Genomic DNA, 17,892 nt, shown 5'->3' on the forward strand with positions numbered 1-17,892 from the left:
CGGGGTCTCCACCCACTGACCTTAAGCTCTACAGATACGTGAAATGAATTATTTTGAATCCTCTTGCTGTAGCGACGTCAACAAAGGAAAGTGTTTTAGTTGCACTGATAGAAATTGGATGTGGTGCTTTTACTGACTGTCCTTGACCTGTCATGTCTTTTCCTTCAGGTTCGGAGTACAAGCCCCGCAGAGTTGTTAGGAGCGTCTCCGAGGGAAACCTCAGTGGCATTGAACGTCAGAAACACAAATCCCTTTTCTACAAAACATCCCAACACATCAAACGAGTGGCCAAGCGGATCTAAACACGTTTAGATCAGGCCTTAGTGTTTTTTTTGGCCTTTCATCTAATTTTACCAGTGATTATTCACTTGATAAAGAAAGATCTACCAGCAAAAGATGGTCTGTTGTGTAGATTTGCTCCAGCAGCCATGCTCATGTGATTTTTAAATAAAGTGTAGATATTTGTTGTGTAGATTAATGTGCTTACTTTCTCTTTAGCTTTTGGAAAGCTATTCAAAACACTTGTGCATAACATACACAAGAAAGCAAAGAGTCTTGTGGCTGATCTTTCACAAACATTTGCAACTTAGAGGATGTATGTAGAAAAAATTTTCTGAAGGCAGCTAAAGAAGCTGATATTGCTCTATTTAGAGTGGTTTGGTTTGTCATGTTTTAAATGTATAAATAATAAAACTGATTTACTTTATGTTGCTTTAATAAGTGTTTGTTATAGACCAGCTTGTTATTAAATACAGAAATCCCTTTTTAAAATGGTGCATCCAGTCTTTGTGTTGTCGCTATTGCAAATAGAGCTTGGTTTTAAATGACGGCTCAGTTACAAGGTAATGGGTATAAGACTTGATAGGAAGGAACCTTTTTTATCTAATTTCAATGAATATACCTGAGCAGATGTGTAGTTTACCATATAACAGGTTAAGATGAAATAATGGTGCTTCAACACTACATGAATTGGGAAAAATTGGATAACATACACTAAAGATATTTTTTTTCTGATATTTTGTTTGTTTTTCAGTTATGGATTTTTTTCCTAGACTGTTTCAACCTATAGTCTTTATTATAGCTGCCTTGTTAAAAAATTAATTAATTAAAGTGATATTTTTATTTTTTTTACATTTTCTAGTATTAAAGGGGAAGTTTTGTAGCTTGTTGCCTCTGCTGTATTTCCCGATTTACTGCATACCATATGCAAGCCGGTGGGTTTTATTTTCAACTCCAAACAGTTTAGTTCTCAGTTTGGGGACAGTTTTTATAGTCTATTTTTGTTTACTAAAAAGTTATTATTTAAGAAGAAGAATAAGCTATTTAATAAGAATAATTAATAAAACTTATACCCAGTTTCAAAAAAAAAAAGGCCAACATACAATTCAGAGCTTGCATAGAAATAATCTGCTTCACATTTGGTTTTTACTAAAATGTAAATAGAGCTTTCAAACCATTTTTTTATTTTGGGGATTATAAGGAGTTACTATCTTGCGCCTAATACATTTCTTTCCATCCAGAGGGTTTATTAAATTTGTTTTTATCCACTTCAGAAGAAAGTTGTCAGACTAGGGAGAAATCATAACTTGATTTTGTCCACGATGAGGAGATTCTAAATACAGAAAAATTATTTAGTGATTGTTTTAAACCACTCTCATCATGACGTTATTTAGAAAAAATATTTTAGTTAATATAGAAATATCGTAATTTTATTCATTACAATTTAATGCACATCTTATGCATACCTAGTCAAAAGCTACTTTGATTAGACTTTTGATGTTCCTTTTTTTTATTTTACCTACTTTGATTTTCAAGTTGTTGGATTATTTTATTGATGTCAGAATGCCTAAAAAATCGACTGCAAGAAAGATATTAATTTGTAATGATGGCATCACTTCAAAAAAAAAAAAGGAATGAAGCGTTTCTTTTTGCATTTTCTCTCAAGAGAATAAAGAATCAGTAGAGTGTCTTTCTAAATGATATTGTACTATTTAGATTTCTAAAGCATAGACCTCTTTTAGGTTCTGATGCATGCAATTTAGACTAATTAGGGTGTTCTTTCTTTGAGCAATAAAGAGAGTATGAGTTTTTAACTGTTAACAGTAGTCAGCTAACAAGAGAAATTAACTAAATCAAAACTCTAAAAAAGGACTGAAAACAGATCTTTTACAGTTTTGATAAGAACACAGCAGCGTGGGTTAATATGAATGGACTTGTGGTTCTTTAATGGGCTGTGTGGGACAGCCTCAGACAATAAAGACCAGGAACTGCTGCTGAATGCCTTTTTTTTTCCAGCTTCATTTTAAAGTTATTTTGGGCTGTCTTGTCTTGCATTTTTAGCCTGATCAAACGCTGTGAATCGCTGCGTACGAGCTCCTGTCAGGACTCTGTACTTAAAAGCAAACTCAAAAAGGAAAACAAAAAAAAAATACCTCGTGGATCTATTATGAAGGTGGGACCTCATTGCTCCGTCTGGAGAGAACTAGACTTGTCACTTTGAATTCAGTCTTGCAACTTTCAGTGGCTCAGTGTGATCTTTATTTTTAGCTCAGGAGCTCAATGCATATATCAGCACTGTACTGCGCAAGCACTGACACCCTCTCATGCTCTCATTCACAAGAATCTCTTCATTGTGTGTGTGTGTGTCAAAGAGAGAAAGGAAGGGGAGGGTGTGTGCATTTGCAGAGGCAGGTCCTGGCTAAAGTTTATTAACTTTCTCCCAGCCAATGGGGGGCACTGTGCGTTTTTCCTGCTGACCAATGGAATGGGTCCAGGGGTTGGAGGTGGGTGTTGCTTAGCAACTGCAGGTAGAATCTCAGATCATGACAAACCCATTGTTTTAGCTCAGCTTTCTGAGAGACATTACATGCTATGTGTTGTCATTTATTTTGTTAGTAAAAAATCTAACTACAAAAAAAAAACCGTGCAAGGGAAATGTGTCAAAATTGGCTGCTGGATTTTTGTTTATTTTTTTAGCTTTGGATAGATTAAAGTAACTTAAATGACAATTCAGCCTAAATAATATGGATTTATAATGACACAAAGTGCATCATTCATTTTTTTGTTGTTTCCTCGATGTACTTACCTCACTTGTAGTGACAAGTGAGTGATGGCAGAACAAACAGAGAGGCTGGATGTGTAAAAGAAGCGTTAACTCTCTAAGATGCCATCACACACAAACAACTGACACACAGTTCCTTTAATTAAGGAAACCTTGGGAGCTGACCTAAATGAAACTCTTGATGTTTTAATGGACCCAGCATCTGCAAACATCTTTTTCAGTTTGACAAATAAGAGCATACCACGATGTTCCTCCTTATCCCCACAGTGTCACGCGTCACAGCTGTGAACTTTTCATCTTCTGTCTAATTAGATGACCTGATATTATAAAGCAATACGTCAGAGGGGAACAAACCGGTGGAGAGCCGACTACTAGCACTCCGTGTTCCTCTGACACTTGTTGAATTTTGTCACACCTCTTCTAGCAAGGAGTTATTTCTGGGGCCTTAGAAAGGGTCGCCTTGTTTCATGTCACCGCTAAGGTACTTAAAAACTACACATTTTTCCTAAAATACTGCTTTCAGATTTGCTTGCCGATGCTAAAAAGGGAAATTGTTTTAGACTTTTTTGTCACATGGTGAATACATAACATCTTTCTCAAAAATATTAAGCCCCAGAGAAGCAAAACATAAAAGATGAAAAAATAAAAAATCAAGTCACAGAAAGTCTTCCTCTGCTTCTCATCCTGTCCCATAATGCGCAATGCAAATATTTAAAAGAGGTTTATGGAAATCCATGGTATCCACCCTGGTTTGACATGTAAAACAGGGCCACGAGGATTGTTGTTTGCACCACCAACATTTGTATCAGTAAATCCCCCTACTCCGAGAGGTAAAGAAATAAAAACTATAAAACAAGATCAGCTCGGCTGTCTACCAACCTGCAGCGAGACCACACGCTCAGAGATACTTCACTTCAAAAGACAGTTTAAAGTGGAGACTCTGGACAAGGTAAGCCCTCCCAGCTTCAAGCTTTGGATTTAAATAAGTGCAGACACAATTAGTTGATTAGTCCCAGTGCTTTGATTTTTATAAGCTGCTTGAGTATTTTTTTTTTCTTTTTGTGGAGGAGCAATATTCACCTGGTTTGGGATATGTATGAAATACAGTGCTAAGTTTGTTTATTATCATTTAAGACTGAGTAGGGGAGTTTTTAAAATTGTCAGAGAAGAAAAACAGGTTGTGAGGTTTGCTGCTGGTTAAAGGAACTCTAGTAAATAAAAATAGATTTTTATCCTGAAAGAAAATCTGTAACATGACTGGCAAGATGTAGCTCCGCAGGCTTGCAGCCCTTATGCCCCCTCCCTATTTTAAAAACTACTTTGTGTCTATAAACAAACTAGTTCCTTACGACATACATAAGGTCCAGCGTCAGACTCTCTCATTCTGCTGGTTATTTGGAATGTTGGCCACTTTGCACTTTGCAGTTTCTGTGTTTTAAACCCAATTATCTTTATTCTAAATGGGAATTTCTATTCTGGGACACTGTGTCCCAACCATGTGTCATTATGTATGTTTCATACATCTAATGATCATTTGAATAGAATTTTCTATATGTTAATAAGTCTGCTGTAAGAACATGTTGCTATAAGACCCTAGTAAATGGGATTTACCAACAGATTAACATTTAGGAGGGTTTTTTTTGTTTGTTTGATTATAACGGTAGCAGTCTGTAATATTTCACAATGCGAGAATGTTTTTAGTTTTCCTTTTCTTATATATGAGGTTTTAGTATTTTCAGGGTGAAATTCCATTGCATTATGGAAATATTCAACAACATCAAAAATAGAGATTAGACCATCATCTATATACATAAGTAGAAAAGGTTTGGTTTTCTTAAGAATTTTATCGTAATTAAACATCTACACAATGTTTTTATATTGGGGGGAAAAGGGCATAAATTGTCCCAAAACTTAATTTGTATTGGAGAGAAAAGGGGATTTCTATCTCTTGCAATAAATAAACGATTGCTGAGGTGCATTCTGGATAAGCAGCCAGGCCATCACAGGGCATACAACCATGCTGCACAAACCAACCTATCAGTCATGCTTTTGGGCTGGGGGAAACCAAGTCACCTGGTTTTACCCCAGAGACAGATTCATGCCATCATTTCAACCCAGGACCCACCTGCTGCAAGACAACCCCACTAACCACAATTCCACAATACAAGTTAACCTTAATCAGACAATATTATCCAAAAAAAAAATGTGTTCCCAAATACTTTTATCCTGACTCCCACTCAGAGCTGCTAAGCCATAAGAAAAAACAGATAAGGACTTTTTGTCAAACCAAAACAACTGAGGGAACGGCAGACTAGGATTAAAATCTATTAAATTACTCCAAAGGTAGGTACAAACATACACACTGCTAGTATGAAACTCTCTCTAGTAGATGGCACCATAGCTTACCTGAAAAAAATTAAATACGTAACAACCAAAACCTCAAAGGTACAAAATGTCCAAGGTGAGAAATGAATTGCACCATTTCTGTCCAACAATTTATAAGTTGCAGATCTATTTTCTACATACTTGTTTTTTATTGTCTCAGATGTGTTTCTTGTTTATACCTCTACCTGCATTTGATTCTGCGTGGAGACAGATGTGGCTGCAAATACATGGCTCTCATTATCAATACACGGCTGACTGTTGACAGGGCCTTGTGCGGGCGGTAATCGTGGGGGGATGGGTGAGATTTACAGTTTTCTTTACCAGGTAACGTCTCCTGTTGTGAAACAATGTGACAGAAAATCGGTAGGTCTGTGATGCCTCAGCAGTGTTTCTTTACCGCTCTACATTCTCCTCAAGGAGCTTGTCCAAAGCCCACCTCAAACATAACATATGTAGTCGGTGGATGACTCATCCTTGGGAGAAAGGAGCTGTATGGTGCAGGTAGCCTTGCAAATAAACATTTCACAATTTGCAGTGTCTACTCAAGTACTTTGCTGAGTTAAAGTCGGATCCAGTCAAACTGCATACGCAAACACTGTTTTTACTCTGCTTTCCGTGGTTACAAATGCCCTGCTGTGTGTTGCACATGTGGTGACTTTTATCACTAAAACACTTAGATAACACCTGGCAACATTTCTTTGTCATTTTGTTTATTGAAACAGCAAATTTGTCATCATTGCAGCAATTGCCATGGTTACAGGGTTAATTCCCAAACCTGCTGCTGTTATACGCTGCAAGCTCATTACCACAACTTCCAGTAATCCAGGAGTGGATGGGTGACTCCTCCTCTCAGTGGATGATTAGGGAGAATGTTCACATTCAAATAATCCTTAATTCCTGGTAATTGTTTGGACATTATTCCTTCTGAAAAAGGCTTCTTCGGTCGTGGTTTTGTTCTCAGAGTCCAGTGATGTTCTGTGTTTTTTGTTTCTTGTTTTCATGGTGATGTTCAATAAAAAGTTTGCCATAGTGGGTGGTTTTAAATGTTATTTATATGTAGCTGAAGTGATTCTTTGTTAACTTAACTTTGTTTTTTTATTTTCCTTTGTTGATTCACTTTATGAGCTTTTAGCCCAAAAGGAGATAACTGTATTTTCTTGTGTATATTCTCGTCTGAAGTATCTGTGCAGCTTACTCGGAAAAAAAAATTCAAATAAAAATCACACCACACAACTGTCAAAAAGTATTTGCTCCTCCACGTATTTCTCCGGTTTTGTTACACTGAGCAGAAAAAAAAAAATGTCCATCCTGACCCAACTCTAAGTAAAAAATACTCCCCCAGTCTTTTATAGGCCACACTACTCACCTGACGACCCAAACAACCACAGAACAACATATTAAGCTTATTTCTTAAGTCAATTTCAAATCTAAAATTTCAGCAAACAAAAAGATGAGATTATGACAGCATCCACTAGAGATTTTTAAGGTGACCAAAATGAAGACAAAATGTTACATAACAAAAAAAAAGTAGAGAGTAGAAAAATGGAGTAGAAAAAAAGAAGTAGAAAAATGTTCTACTTCTTGAGAAGACAGAACTACCAAACTACCCGTCGGTTATTATATTTGGCTGAAAATGTGATGGCTTCTCTTACTAGATGTGACTGTGATAAAGTGAGTTATATAAGGGAGGCCAGATCTGTCCTAAGACCAAGTGCAGGTGGGGGGAGATAGACGGACGGACTGTCAACTTAGGTTCCAAAAGGAGAGTTATCTAAAATCCTTTTTTCCCAATGGCTGTTGGATTTTAAAACTGTCGCTGTTTCCAATAATCTCAATAACGTGTTTACATCCCACCTTTTCAGTTATTAATTATCAATTTTTAGCCTAGTAAACTAGCCCCACCCACCAGCGGCCAAAATCATTTTTTGCCTGTGAGTTTGGTCTAGCCTAGATCCATGGGCCCTAAATCTGGCTGGCAAATCACAACGCAGAGATTTGTTTTGTATGTCTGGATGCAAAACGGATGGGGTTTGAGGTCGTGACGACAAAGCTGCGCGAAGCTATTGAACAGTTCTCATCTGACTCAGCTTTGGAATCAGTTTTGAAAGGATTAGATTTGGGTTGTTTTTTTAAAACGTGAGCTGGAAGAGGCTCTTCGCTCATTCATTTTTAAGAAGGACGTATTCGCCATTTTACCGACATGCTATTTGTTTACACTCCCCCAACAGCTTTCTGTCGCGCTTACTACGTCACAGTCAGTTGCACTCATTGGTCAGAGCGTTGGTCAATAGGAACAGACATGGTTTGAAAAACAACGGGTTGTGCTCGTTAAAAATCTTCTGATGTCTCATTCAGACAGGGCCAGACTAAATTACACATTTAACCTCACATTTAGTCTGGTTTATCAGGCTACCTAAAATTGCTTTTTCAAAATGATACTAAGGAATAGAATAACCTGCCTTCACAGCCAGATAGAAGACTCACTGTAAAGTATTGTGAATGCTTTATGGAGGTTTTCATTGCCAAAGGCTGGCTCAATCAAATACTAAGAAAATTACTTTTTCATGTAAGGCCATGTTGGTTTGGATAGCTTTTCAACAAATAAATTAGTTCATCAGTTCAAAACTGCTTTTTGTATTTATTCTGCATGTTTATGTGTTATATCAAAAATCCTTGGTAATGTGGAGCATTTAGTGTGATACCAAAGCCACAAGCATAATATATCTGTAATTCGAAAAGAAAATAATCCCATATCTTTTGCATTACTGACAAAAAGAAATATCCATTCGCTGCTCGTATATTTACGAAAGGGTCTTAGGCTGGCTTTGTTATAAAGAAATGTTATTCTTGTTTCTTGGATCAAAGTTCCAGTTTGTCAAGAATAAAAGCAGATATGCTGAGAAATTTCAGTTTAGTTAAAAGAGCAGTTAAAAAAACAGAATAAAGTGCTAATACTGTACTAAAGAAAAGTTGGAATACTGAATATGATTTACTATTGCCAAGCTTCTATGGCATGCATCTGAATAACTTATATGTAGCTATAAGCATAAAAAATATGCTTATACCTATATTCTAAAATAGAAAATATTTTTATTTATCATTAAATGCCCAGAAAAAAATACAAACATATTTACACAAGGCATGGCCTCAACATAGAAACTTTATTCACATTCCCTCATACCATATTGTAACTTTTTGTTGTTCCTGTTGAGACCAAAAATCTTCCTCTAAAGTCTTCAAAATAATCATAAAATAACTGAATTTATAAATGTTCTAGTCACGCTGACCTCTGAAAATACTTCATTCAACCCTTTCACCTTCACATTCATACCTAGAGCTATACATGTTGCTAGGCAACTCTTCACATGCCAGGCACAAGGACACTGTGCCTGAGGCACCACGTTGTGTGACGTCAGGCAGCCGAAATTGAACCCACAACTTTCAAAATGCAAGACAACTACACTATCAACTGGGCCAGGGCTGTGCCATGTTCGGCTCTGGAGGGCGAAGTGCTTCTGTGGCTCCTCCGCTTTTTTTGTTTAGTAGAAAAATGTAAACACTTTTAAGCCATATTTATTTATTTTTTCAACCCAAACTGTGCATGTATTTCCTGAAACAAAGATGTAATCTGCACAGGAATATGCAGGATGGCCTCGGTAAGAACAAGCTAAACTTCCCTTTCCCCTCTCACCCTACTAGCTATTTTGCCATCAGGTTTTAGGTGTTGCTGCTGCATGCATATACTGTGTTTTTCTTTCTTCTCATGTGGATGCACCCATGTCAGCAAAGAGGCAGATGGAGAGACCCTCATTTTTAAAGCCATCAAAGAGGTATGTGAGGTGTGGGAAAATCTAGTGCAACACAAAAAACTGTTGATTTGCAGATTTATACAGAATAAAACGATGCAGTAGCACTGTTTCAGTAATCTTCCTAAATCTAAAACTTAAGTGGAGTTGAGCTTTTATGGAAGAATTTTTATGTTAGGCTCCATCCCATTCAGTCACTTAAAGGAATAGTAAACCCAAAACATGATTAGCCTTCATTTTCTACTCACCCCCATGCTGAACAACACTCTGGAGTACTTTTTTGATATCTCAAATGCATCTGGAGATCTGGGAGGCTTCTAGCTGTCTGCTGACATTCAAATAATGGAGGTCTATGGTGCCCGAGGCAGAAAGGTCCACAAAAAACGTGTCAATATTCCTCCATACTGCTCGTCCAATGTATTCCAAGTGTCCTGAGTGGGTAGCATCCAGAATTTACTTGAAACAAAGTCATTTAGAATGTTTTTAGAGCATAAACAGTAGTGTATAGGATTTCCTAAAAGCGCATTCACGAGTCTACGGAAACCGCGGCAGACCAAACCAGATGAAAGTGCGCATTCAGCGTCTGCTCTGCCAATAATGCAAGCGTAGAAGAAGAAATGTGCTGTTTACCTGTGCAAAGAAAGAAACAATAAAAGAAAAATGTCTGAGGACTTCAGTGTTGAGGAAGAGCATGAGTTCTTTGCCGAGCTGAATGCGCTGGTTTGGTCTGCCGGCTTCCGTAGTGTCGGGAGCGCGCATGTGCGCGCTTTCAGGAAATCCTATACACTACTGTTTATGCTCTAAAAACATTCTAAATGACTTCGTTTCGAGTAAAAAATGGACGCTACCCACTCAGGACACTTGGAATACATTGGACGAGCAGTATGGAGGAATATTGACACGTTTTTTGTGGACTTTTATGGACCTTTCTGTCTCGGTCACCATAGACCTCCATTATATGAATGTCAGCAGACAGCAAGAAGCCTCCCAGATCTCCAGATGCATTTGAGATATCAAAAAAGTACTCCAGAGTGTTGTTCAGCATGGGGGTGAGTAGAAAATGAAGGCTAATCATGTTTTGGGTGTACTATTCCTTTAAAGTCGTAGGGAAGTCATATTTAAATGTCAAATCATTCTGGCTTAAACATGTATATAAATGCACTCTTTATCAGATGAAAATTTCTATTTAAAAAAAAATCCTGTCTTAAAATCTGTATTGTTTTTTTTCCGTTATCTTATGCAGGCCAGTTAATTATACGTGAGCTATTACACCTAAATTCGACCAATCATATATTAACAGTCATCTGTCAATCAAATTTTTTCGGTCATAGCATCTTCATTCATATGTTGCAGCTAATATACGCAACGGTTAAACTAAGAAACAAAAAATTAAGAATCATTTACTTTACTATTGAGTTAAGTCCCAGTGTTCACTGGGATGGACGTCTGTGTCTTCTGCAGGCGTAGAGCTAACAGAACTGGCAGCGTTGCGAGGCAAGGGCTCAAACATGTACGGCTGTAAGCCTTCTCACCAAACCAAGCTTCTGCCACCCTGGCGTCCCCTTCCACAACAACTTCGTCCTTGCTTTCCTCCTCTAAATAAAAAATGTATGACAGAGGAGACTCATCCACAACCTCCGACACAAAACTCCCCTCCTCTTGCATGTTTCCACTGTCCATAGCGTTCATTGACAGTGTCGTTGCTAAGTCACCAATTTAGTGCTACTTGGTCCCAATAGAATTTCCCATTGGGACCCTACTAGCACAAAGGTGCTTACTGGTAAGCAAGATGCTTCCGACAAACTGGCCACAACCAAACTTACTTGCAAACCTTCCGCCAAAACAATCCCACCCTCTTGATAATCGACCAATCACATTCACTTTATGCACCACTTGGAAGAATTGGGAAATGCAACGGTTGGAACAGCAGTTTCCCTATGACTTTAAGCAGTAGGCGTAAGTGCTGTCCAAATAGGGCTGGCAGTAAGGAAGTAGATAGGAAGAAGAAAGAAGCTTCCTAATTATAATTAATTTAGCATGGGGAACACTGACGTTCTGATCCGCCTCTTAGGAGCTATATGCTTTCCTACAATCGTTTGAGTGACAGAACCTATTGGCACAGCCGGCCTCACAGAAATGATTGAAAACACATTGTTTCTTCATGTGTACTCTGTGTGACACATGCAAATATACACACCTTCACATGTTTTGGGTTTTACAATGGAGAGCATTCACCACACTTGTTTAACTTTTGTTAGGTGTAGTTCGTTTTTGGAAAGCTGTAGTCTGACGTCCATAAGGCTAAAAGCTGTCCTCATTCAGCACAGCAGTCCAAAGTTTTCTACTCTACCAACAATAGTAATCTTGCTGTTGACCCTGCAAAAGTTGATGGGAGCTAGAAACAACCTGTGGGAGCTGCAATTTTCCCAGTTCAGAATCAGCTTTAAATTCGAGCATAAAGAAAGTGAAAAAGATGCTGCGAGAGATTCTAAAGGCAATCACGTTCAGGATGATAGTGCCGCTGAGATTAGGTGGCTTTATGTTTGTTGACAGACTTAGTTTACACTGATGTAGAAAGAAGATCCCTGAAGATTTTTCTACACATAAAAATGTTATACAGAACATAATTTTTCTTAAAACATGTGCTCTATGGACATTTAATTTTCAGTCATATGTAGGCTTACATTTTACTAAGAGTGTGAATGAGCTGTGAAAAATATGTATGTAAACTTTCTTATGAGTTTCTCTTCACCGGTCCTACTTTATTTGAGTTGACAGCAATTTAGCAAAGAACAAATGAATGCTGATTTAAAACTTGAAGAAAAAAGCGGAGATTTTGAGTTGAATTTTTTTAAGAGTTGGGGTTTCATTGAAAATATTTAAGTTCTGCAGTTTTTAAGCAGAATATACACTTAGCTTTAAGATTTGATAACTCATTATAAGTGTTTGGATGCGGTGCTTTTTGATCCAAAGCTTCCCAAGGTTCACAGTATTGAAGAGGCATGTGTTGGTTGCGTCTTCATCCTCATATTTGTCTCCCCAATAACAAGCTGCATAGATTCAATGTCAGATTCAACTATTACTGCATATTCTGCTACATTTTTAAAAGAGAAAAGCAACTTTTTTTTATGCTTAAGCAATTTGATTTATATCCCAGAGCATGGTATTTATTTAGTTGTTTTTTTTAAAGCTATTTGCGTAGTACAATAAAGTATGATAAATGCTCACCGTTTAGATAAGATTAAAAGACTTACTTGATCAATTTTGAGGAGTTAAAAAAATAATTTTCTGTGTATCTTAAAAGCATAATCTAACTTACTGACCCTCAGAGGGGCTGTTTGAAAGCTACTTCTTCCAGTTTGCAGCCTCTTAATAAGAGATTCTACATTTAAAGCCATGGTGGGTGTAATAGAAACTTAATTGTAAAACCAGAGGCTTCTACAAATAATAAACTTAAATTTATGTGGAGAAATATTCTAATATGAATTATAAAACAAAATGCAGTGGTAATAAAATGCATGGCTCATTTTTAATGTTTTACTTTCTTTTGTGTAGCTTTATGTCTTTTTTGTCGTGATATCACAGAGATATAAGACAAAATGCATGTTTTCACTGCAAAAAAAATTAAATTAAAGTAACATTTTCTTAAAATAAGTGCATGTTTTCTTTAATAGAGCAGGTAAGGGAGACACTTTGCCAATGGAATAAGATAATTTTAATCTTAAATAAGAAAAAGGCAACTGCAGTCTCTTATTTCGAGTGCATAATATATAATTATCTTATTTTAAGGGTATAAATGCTAATTCCATTGGCAGATCATCTTAGTTTCCTACTCAAATTAAGGGTAAATACACTTGTTTTAACAAATCTTTACTCATTTTTCAGAACATTTTTGCAGGGTAGAGACTGGTTTAATTTGTTGGCAAAAAAATTGATTAAAAACCAACAATCAGTTATATGGTTTGACTGCGACTGCATTGAATTTGTAGAGTTATATAAACAACAAGTTTACCTGAGTAAGACTTAACAACATCTATAGACATTTTCAAATATTCATCGTCTAGATGAGCCCATAGCATTAGTGGGTGATTATGTTCTGCAGTTTTATTGATAACTGAACTGGATGTCATCAGTGTAAAAACAGAACTTTAAATCTTACATTGATGATTATATTGATATACACTCTGAGTGCTTATTACTCCAAGAAAGCATGTATTGTCACAACCAACGTGAATGTTGCCCATATCCCTAAAGAACACCAAATAATTACTGTTAAGAGAGAAGAATATATATTCTTTATACATAGGAGGGAATTTATCATATAAGGCCCTAAAACGTAATCAAACACTGAGGACATGACTTTAAAAGTGGATTATCAATCTGTCCTGGTAAATTCTACAGAAATTTTCTACACATTATAAGCACCTAATAGGGTTTTATTGGGGAAGCATTTAGAATATGAATGAATTCAGATTGTTGCATTGTTCACTTGCTAGGCATGTTGAATGCTCTCTCTGCAGCAACAACTGAATAACAAACCTTATGTGTGCAGTAAGGATCTATTGTTTTTAATATTGGACTTCTGTGACCCATGCATGCCCCTGCATATGGTGCCATTTTAACAATACAGCCACACAGCTTCCAGCATTCTCAGAAAGCAAATTCCCAGTCAGGTGTTAGTGATGCTTTCCAACGTGTCCCTGAGATCTCCTCTGTGCTTGGGCACCTTGTTCTGCTCTCTTGACTTACTGAACTGTTAGATACCACAGCAGCTGCATGATGTCACATTGTTCAATTGGTGACACCGTATTACTGTTCTCAGTGTGCTAGCTTCCTCCAAATCAAGTTATTTACATTACCACCATTTGTTTGCTTTAAAATATATATATTTATCGTGAAATCAGCAAATTTTCCCTAATTATAGTGTGGCTGATGATCCACAGATAAAATTACTGAAATGAAAACTCATCCTTCTCTTGTCATTTTAATGAAGTATTGAGAAATGCTTTGAGAAGCATTGCTTTAAAATGGCTGCATCCAGTTGCTTACATTATGTTTCGCTGCAACAGCAAACCTCAGTTCCCTGATTTGGGTTTTTAATGAAACACATCTAAAAAGAGTGCAGAACTGAGAAAGTTGTAGAAAAATGATAGATTGCTTTTTAATATCTTTCAACATTTGAATTTAAAAATGGTGGTGTGCATTTGTAGTATGCCCCCTGAGCCAATCCTTTGCAGAGCCGACTTTCACTGCAATTACAGCTCCCAGTCTTTCTCTAAGCAAAATTTTGAAATTATTCTGCAAATTGGATTTTTATAATATTGCAGGTTCAAGTTCCATTAGGCGGTGAATATTTGACCAGTTTTTTGCATGTATTCTTCTTCCATGTTTAACCGTTATAAATTAAACCTACTTTCAATTAACAATTTTTCTGTTTATGGGATAGCTCAAGGAAAGTGGTTGGATTTAATTCATGCTTTCAAAGGGGGGTTGCACAGTGGACATGTGGGTAGCACTGTTGCCTTGCAGCAAGAAGGTTCTGGGTTCTATTTCCGGTTCGTGGTCTTTCAGCATGGAGTTTGCATGTTCTCCCTTTGCATGTGCAGGTTCTCTCCAAGTACCCCGACTTTCTCCCAGAGTCCAAAAACATGACTGTTAGGTTAATTGTTTATTTTCTAAATTCTCCTTATGTGTGAGTGTGTGTGTGTGCATGGTTGTTTGTCCTGTTTGTCTCTGTGTTGCCCTGCGATGGGCTGGCGACCTTTCCAGGGTGCACCCCGCCTCTCGCCCATTGACAGCTGGCACCAGCACCCCTCGTGACCCCAGCAGGGATGGATGGATGAGTATAAGGGGCTGAAAAATACATATCACACTTTTAGAATTTTACTTAAAATATGCTGATAACCATTTTTAAAATCTACTTCCACATAACTATTCCACTCTTCTTTGTTACATGCAAATACCAATAAAGCGTTTCACAAAGCATTTTGTGGTTGTAAAGTGGCAAAAAGTCAAAATGTCCAGCGAGTTTAGCACCATAGATTAAACCAATCTTGTACTCCTGTCCTTTTCTGGTAGATTATTTTAAACTGCAACCTGTAACCAGGAACTCTTTAGCACATTGATTTGGCTTATACTGTTTTTGCTGCAGTGCTTAAGGAAATTCAGAATTAGGCAAAACAACAATTATCGAGTCGGATCTCAAAGAAACCTTAAAATTTAAATCTCTGATTTAGCCTTTTTTTCAACAGCATCACATTGACAATGACCACTTTCACCAAATGTACAGGAATGAATTATGGACTTTAAAATACTTTTTTCCTTCGAGAAAATTGTAACCTTGACAATGATCCATTCTGGCAGAGGAACCTGTAACACACAGTTATAGCCTAGTTTTCTCAGGGGGAATAAAGTCAAAGGGAGGTAGACCAGCTGTGGGGGGGAAATTCAGAGCAACACCACAGAACCTTCATCTTCCCAGACACCCTTTCTTTTTTTCTGTAACTTTTCTTTTTATTCTGGTCTAATTGGATTTGTTTCAAATAAAGTTAGAAACACATCCATGTTACACCTACACAGGTGTTTCCACTTGCTACACTTGATTAGACCTCCTCTCAGGACTGTGTGGGTGTGTACAGGCTGCCTCATTCACATCTGCATCACCATCCCCTTTAGTTCTGTTGCACTAGTTAGGGAAGCACCAGGGTGTGAATTACACTTAGGCATTCAGGGAGGTCGCCTTTGTCTTGAGGTTCTGATGCCGCTCTCGTACAAAACACCAGTATTCCTTCTTTAAAATAATGTGTACAAGCAATAGATTATGATAAATGATGCTTAGTCTAACCTCTATAGGATAAACACCCAGTGTTTTTTTTCTTTTTCTTGGTTGGATGTCGCCAACAAAGCATTTTACATTTTAGATTTAGACAGAACAAACCCATAATTAACATAAATGGACAGACTGTTTTATATCCACAGATTTCCAGGGTTTTATTCACTTTCAATGCATTTTCTCATATAATTTCTCCAAAAAATAAACTTCTCATTAATTTGATCTAAAAACATCAAACTGAAAAGATTAAGAAAACGTGTAAAAATAATAATAATAATAATAATCTGTCTTCTCCAGTAATCTAACACATAGATATGGTTTGGTTTTGCTCTGTATTTTTCAGTAGATTTTAAGTCCAATCTTCAAATAACTCAGAGAGTCATAGCAACCTGTGTCTTTCACAGCATGTAGTGGGTATAGATGTAAATATGTAGATTAAAGATCCGGTTTATGTGAAAGATTTTTTGAAGTATGTATAACTGTGTCTGTACCAGGTTTGCTCATCTGGAAACAGGATTTTCTAACACTTTGAAAAAATGTGTTCAGTCTGACTTACAGGAATAGATAAAGGCTATATGCAAATCAAAATGTTTAAGTTTTCACAGAGATACTACAGTTGTGTTATTTCTGGACTTTAAGGGGGCACAGCATGGTTCCGAAAACAAGTGGACCTTTGCTCCAATCCTCCTGCTTCTAACAGTTTTTCTTTAAGGATAACTCCAGTCTATCCATCGTCACAAAACGCCAACCATTTTCCCTCTTTCTATTAATAAAAAAATTGCCCTTATCTTAAATAGAGGCTTAACTTTTAAAGCATCTTTTTTTCAATCTCAAACCTGCTACACTCAGGATGCCGTTACTGAAGACTAGCCAAGATCACAAAGGCCACATTATTTCTTTCCTCAATTTACTGTAAAATTATTGGCTGCAAGCAACTGCAGCTGGTTAGGTTCTTAATTTGCTGCCGACTTAGCCACTACATGCTGAGGATGAAGCGATAAGAGGGCTTCAAGAATAAGAGGGAGACACATTTCCTGCCGCAAATTTACAGATGTTCTGCATCTCACACAGAAAGAAAGAACACTGAGTGAATTAAGTCCTTCGTCTCCATCTGTTGCCTCCAGTCACTCTGCCTGGAACTAATGCTAAGCCAAATGTTTAGCTTGTTTGGGTTGTCTGTTTAAGTTGTTACCAGCTTGTCAGATTTATTTGACTGGTAGCATGTTGTTGAGGGTCTCCTTTTATACCAAGTTTGGGTTCATCAAAATTTTATGTAAATGCACCTACCTAAAAAAGTAATTAGAAACACCAGTACAACCAGTTACCCTCTCTGCTAATAAGCTAAGAAATGAAACATGCAAAGGTTTGCAGATATAACAACAATCATATAGTTGCAATCCTGAAATAGTATGACACAGTTTAGACTTATTGTATTTTTTCCTCCCTTAATGTTATGCTTTTGCTATTGTTTGGTCATAGTCATGATTTGTTTTTTGGTAAGTAGATCAGAAATATCACACATATAAAATTGCTTTATATTTGCAAGGTGAACAATAATTGCATTTGCGATAACAAAGCAATTTATGCAAATGTAATTTCCAAATTGCAGAAGGCTTCAATTTTTTACTTGTTAACTTTAAGGAGAGTAAGACATAATTTTTTTTACTCCAGTCCTTAAGGTATCAGAAATATTATTAAAGCTACAGTGTGTAATAATTACAGGGATATACAGTTAGAAATGTAATATATTATACATAACTATGTTATTTATCATCATCTACGAGCTCAGCCTCTTAACCTTAATATTT

At 36.9% G+C, this 17,892-nt stretch overlaps 2 protein-coding genes across 3 annotated transcripts in view; both read left to right on the forward strand.

Moving 5' to 3' along the window:
- Nucleotides 1-976, forward strand: part of kif18a (kinesin family member 18A) — a 30,568-nt gene extending 29,592 nt beyond the window's left edge. Inside the window, exon 18 of one of the 2 annotated variants that reach the window (XM_015383965.1) lies at nucleotides 169-976. In XM_015383965.1, the coding sequence (XP_015239451.1) occupies nucleotides 169-302 (134 nt within the window). In that variant the 3' untranslated portion in view covers nucleotides 303-976. The remainder of the gene's footprint in view (nucleotides 1-168) is intronic. The other variant, XM_015383957.1, reaches the window with a different exon arrangement.
- A 2,902-nt stretch (nucleotides 977-3,878) lies between these two features.
- The window catches only part of bdnf (brain-derived neurotrophic factor), a 45,650-nt gene continuing 31,636 nt past the window's right edge, over nucleotides 3,879-17,892 (forward strand). The window contains exon 1 of the mRNA XM_015384151.1: nucleotides 3,879-4,010. The gene's annotated coding sequence lies outside the window, so the exon portion shown is untranslated. The remainder of the gene's footprint in view (nucleotides 4,011-17,892) is intronic.

The sequence above is a fragment of the Cyprinodon variegatus genome, unplaced genomic scaffold (assembly GCF_000732505.1).
Source record: "Cyprinodon variegatus isolate N-32 unplaced genomic scaffold, C_variegatus-1.0 Scaffold15, whole genome shotgun sequence".
NCBI lineage: Eukaryota > Metazoa > Chordata > Actinopteri > Cyprinodontiformes > Cyprinodontidae > Cyprinodon > Cyprinodon variegatus.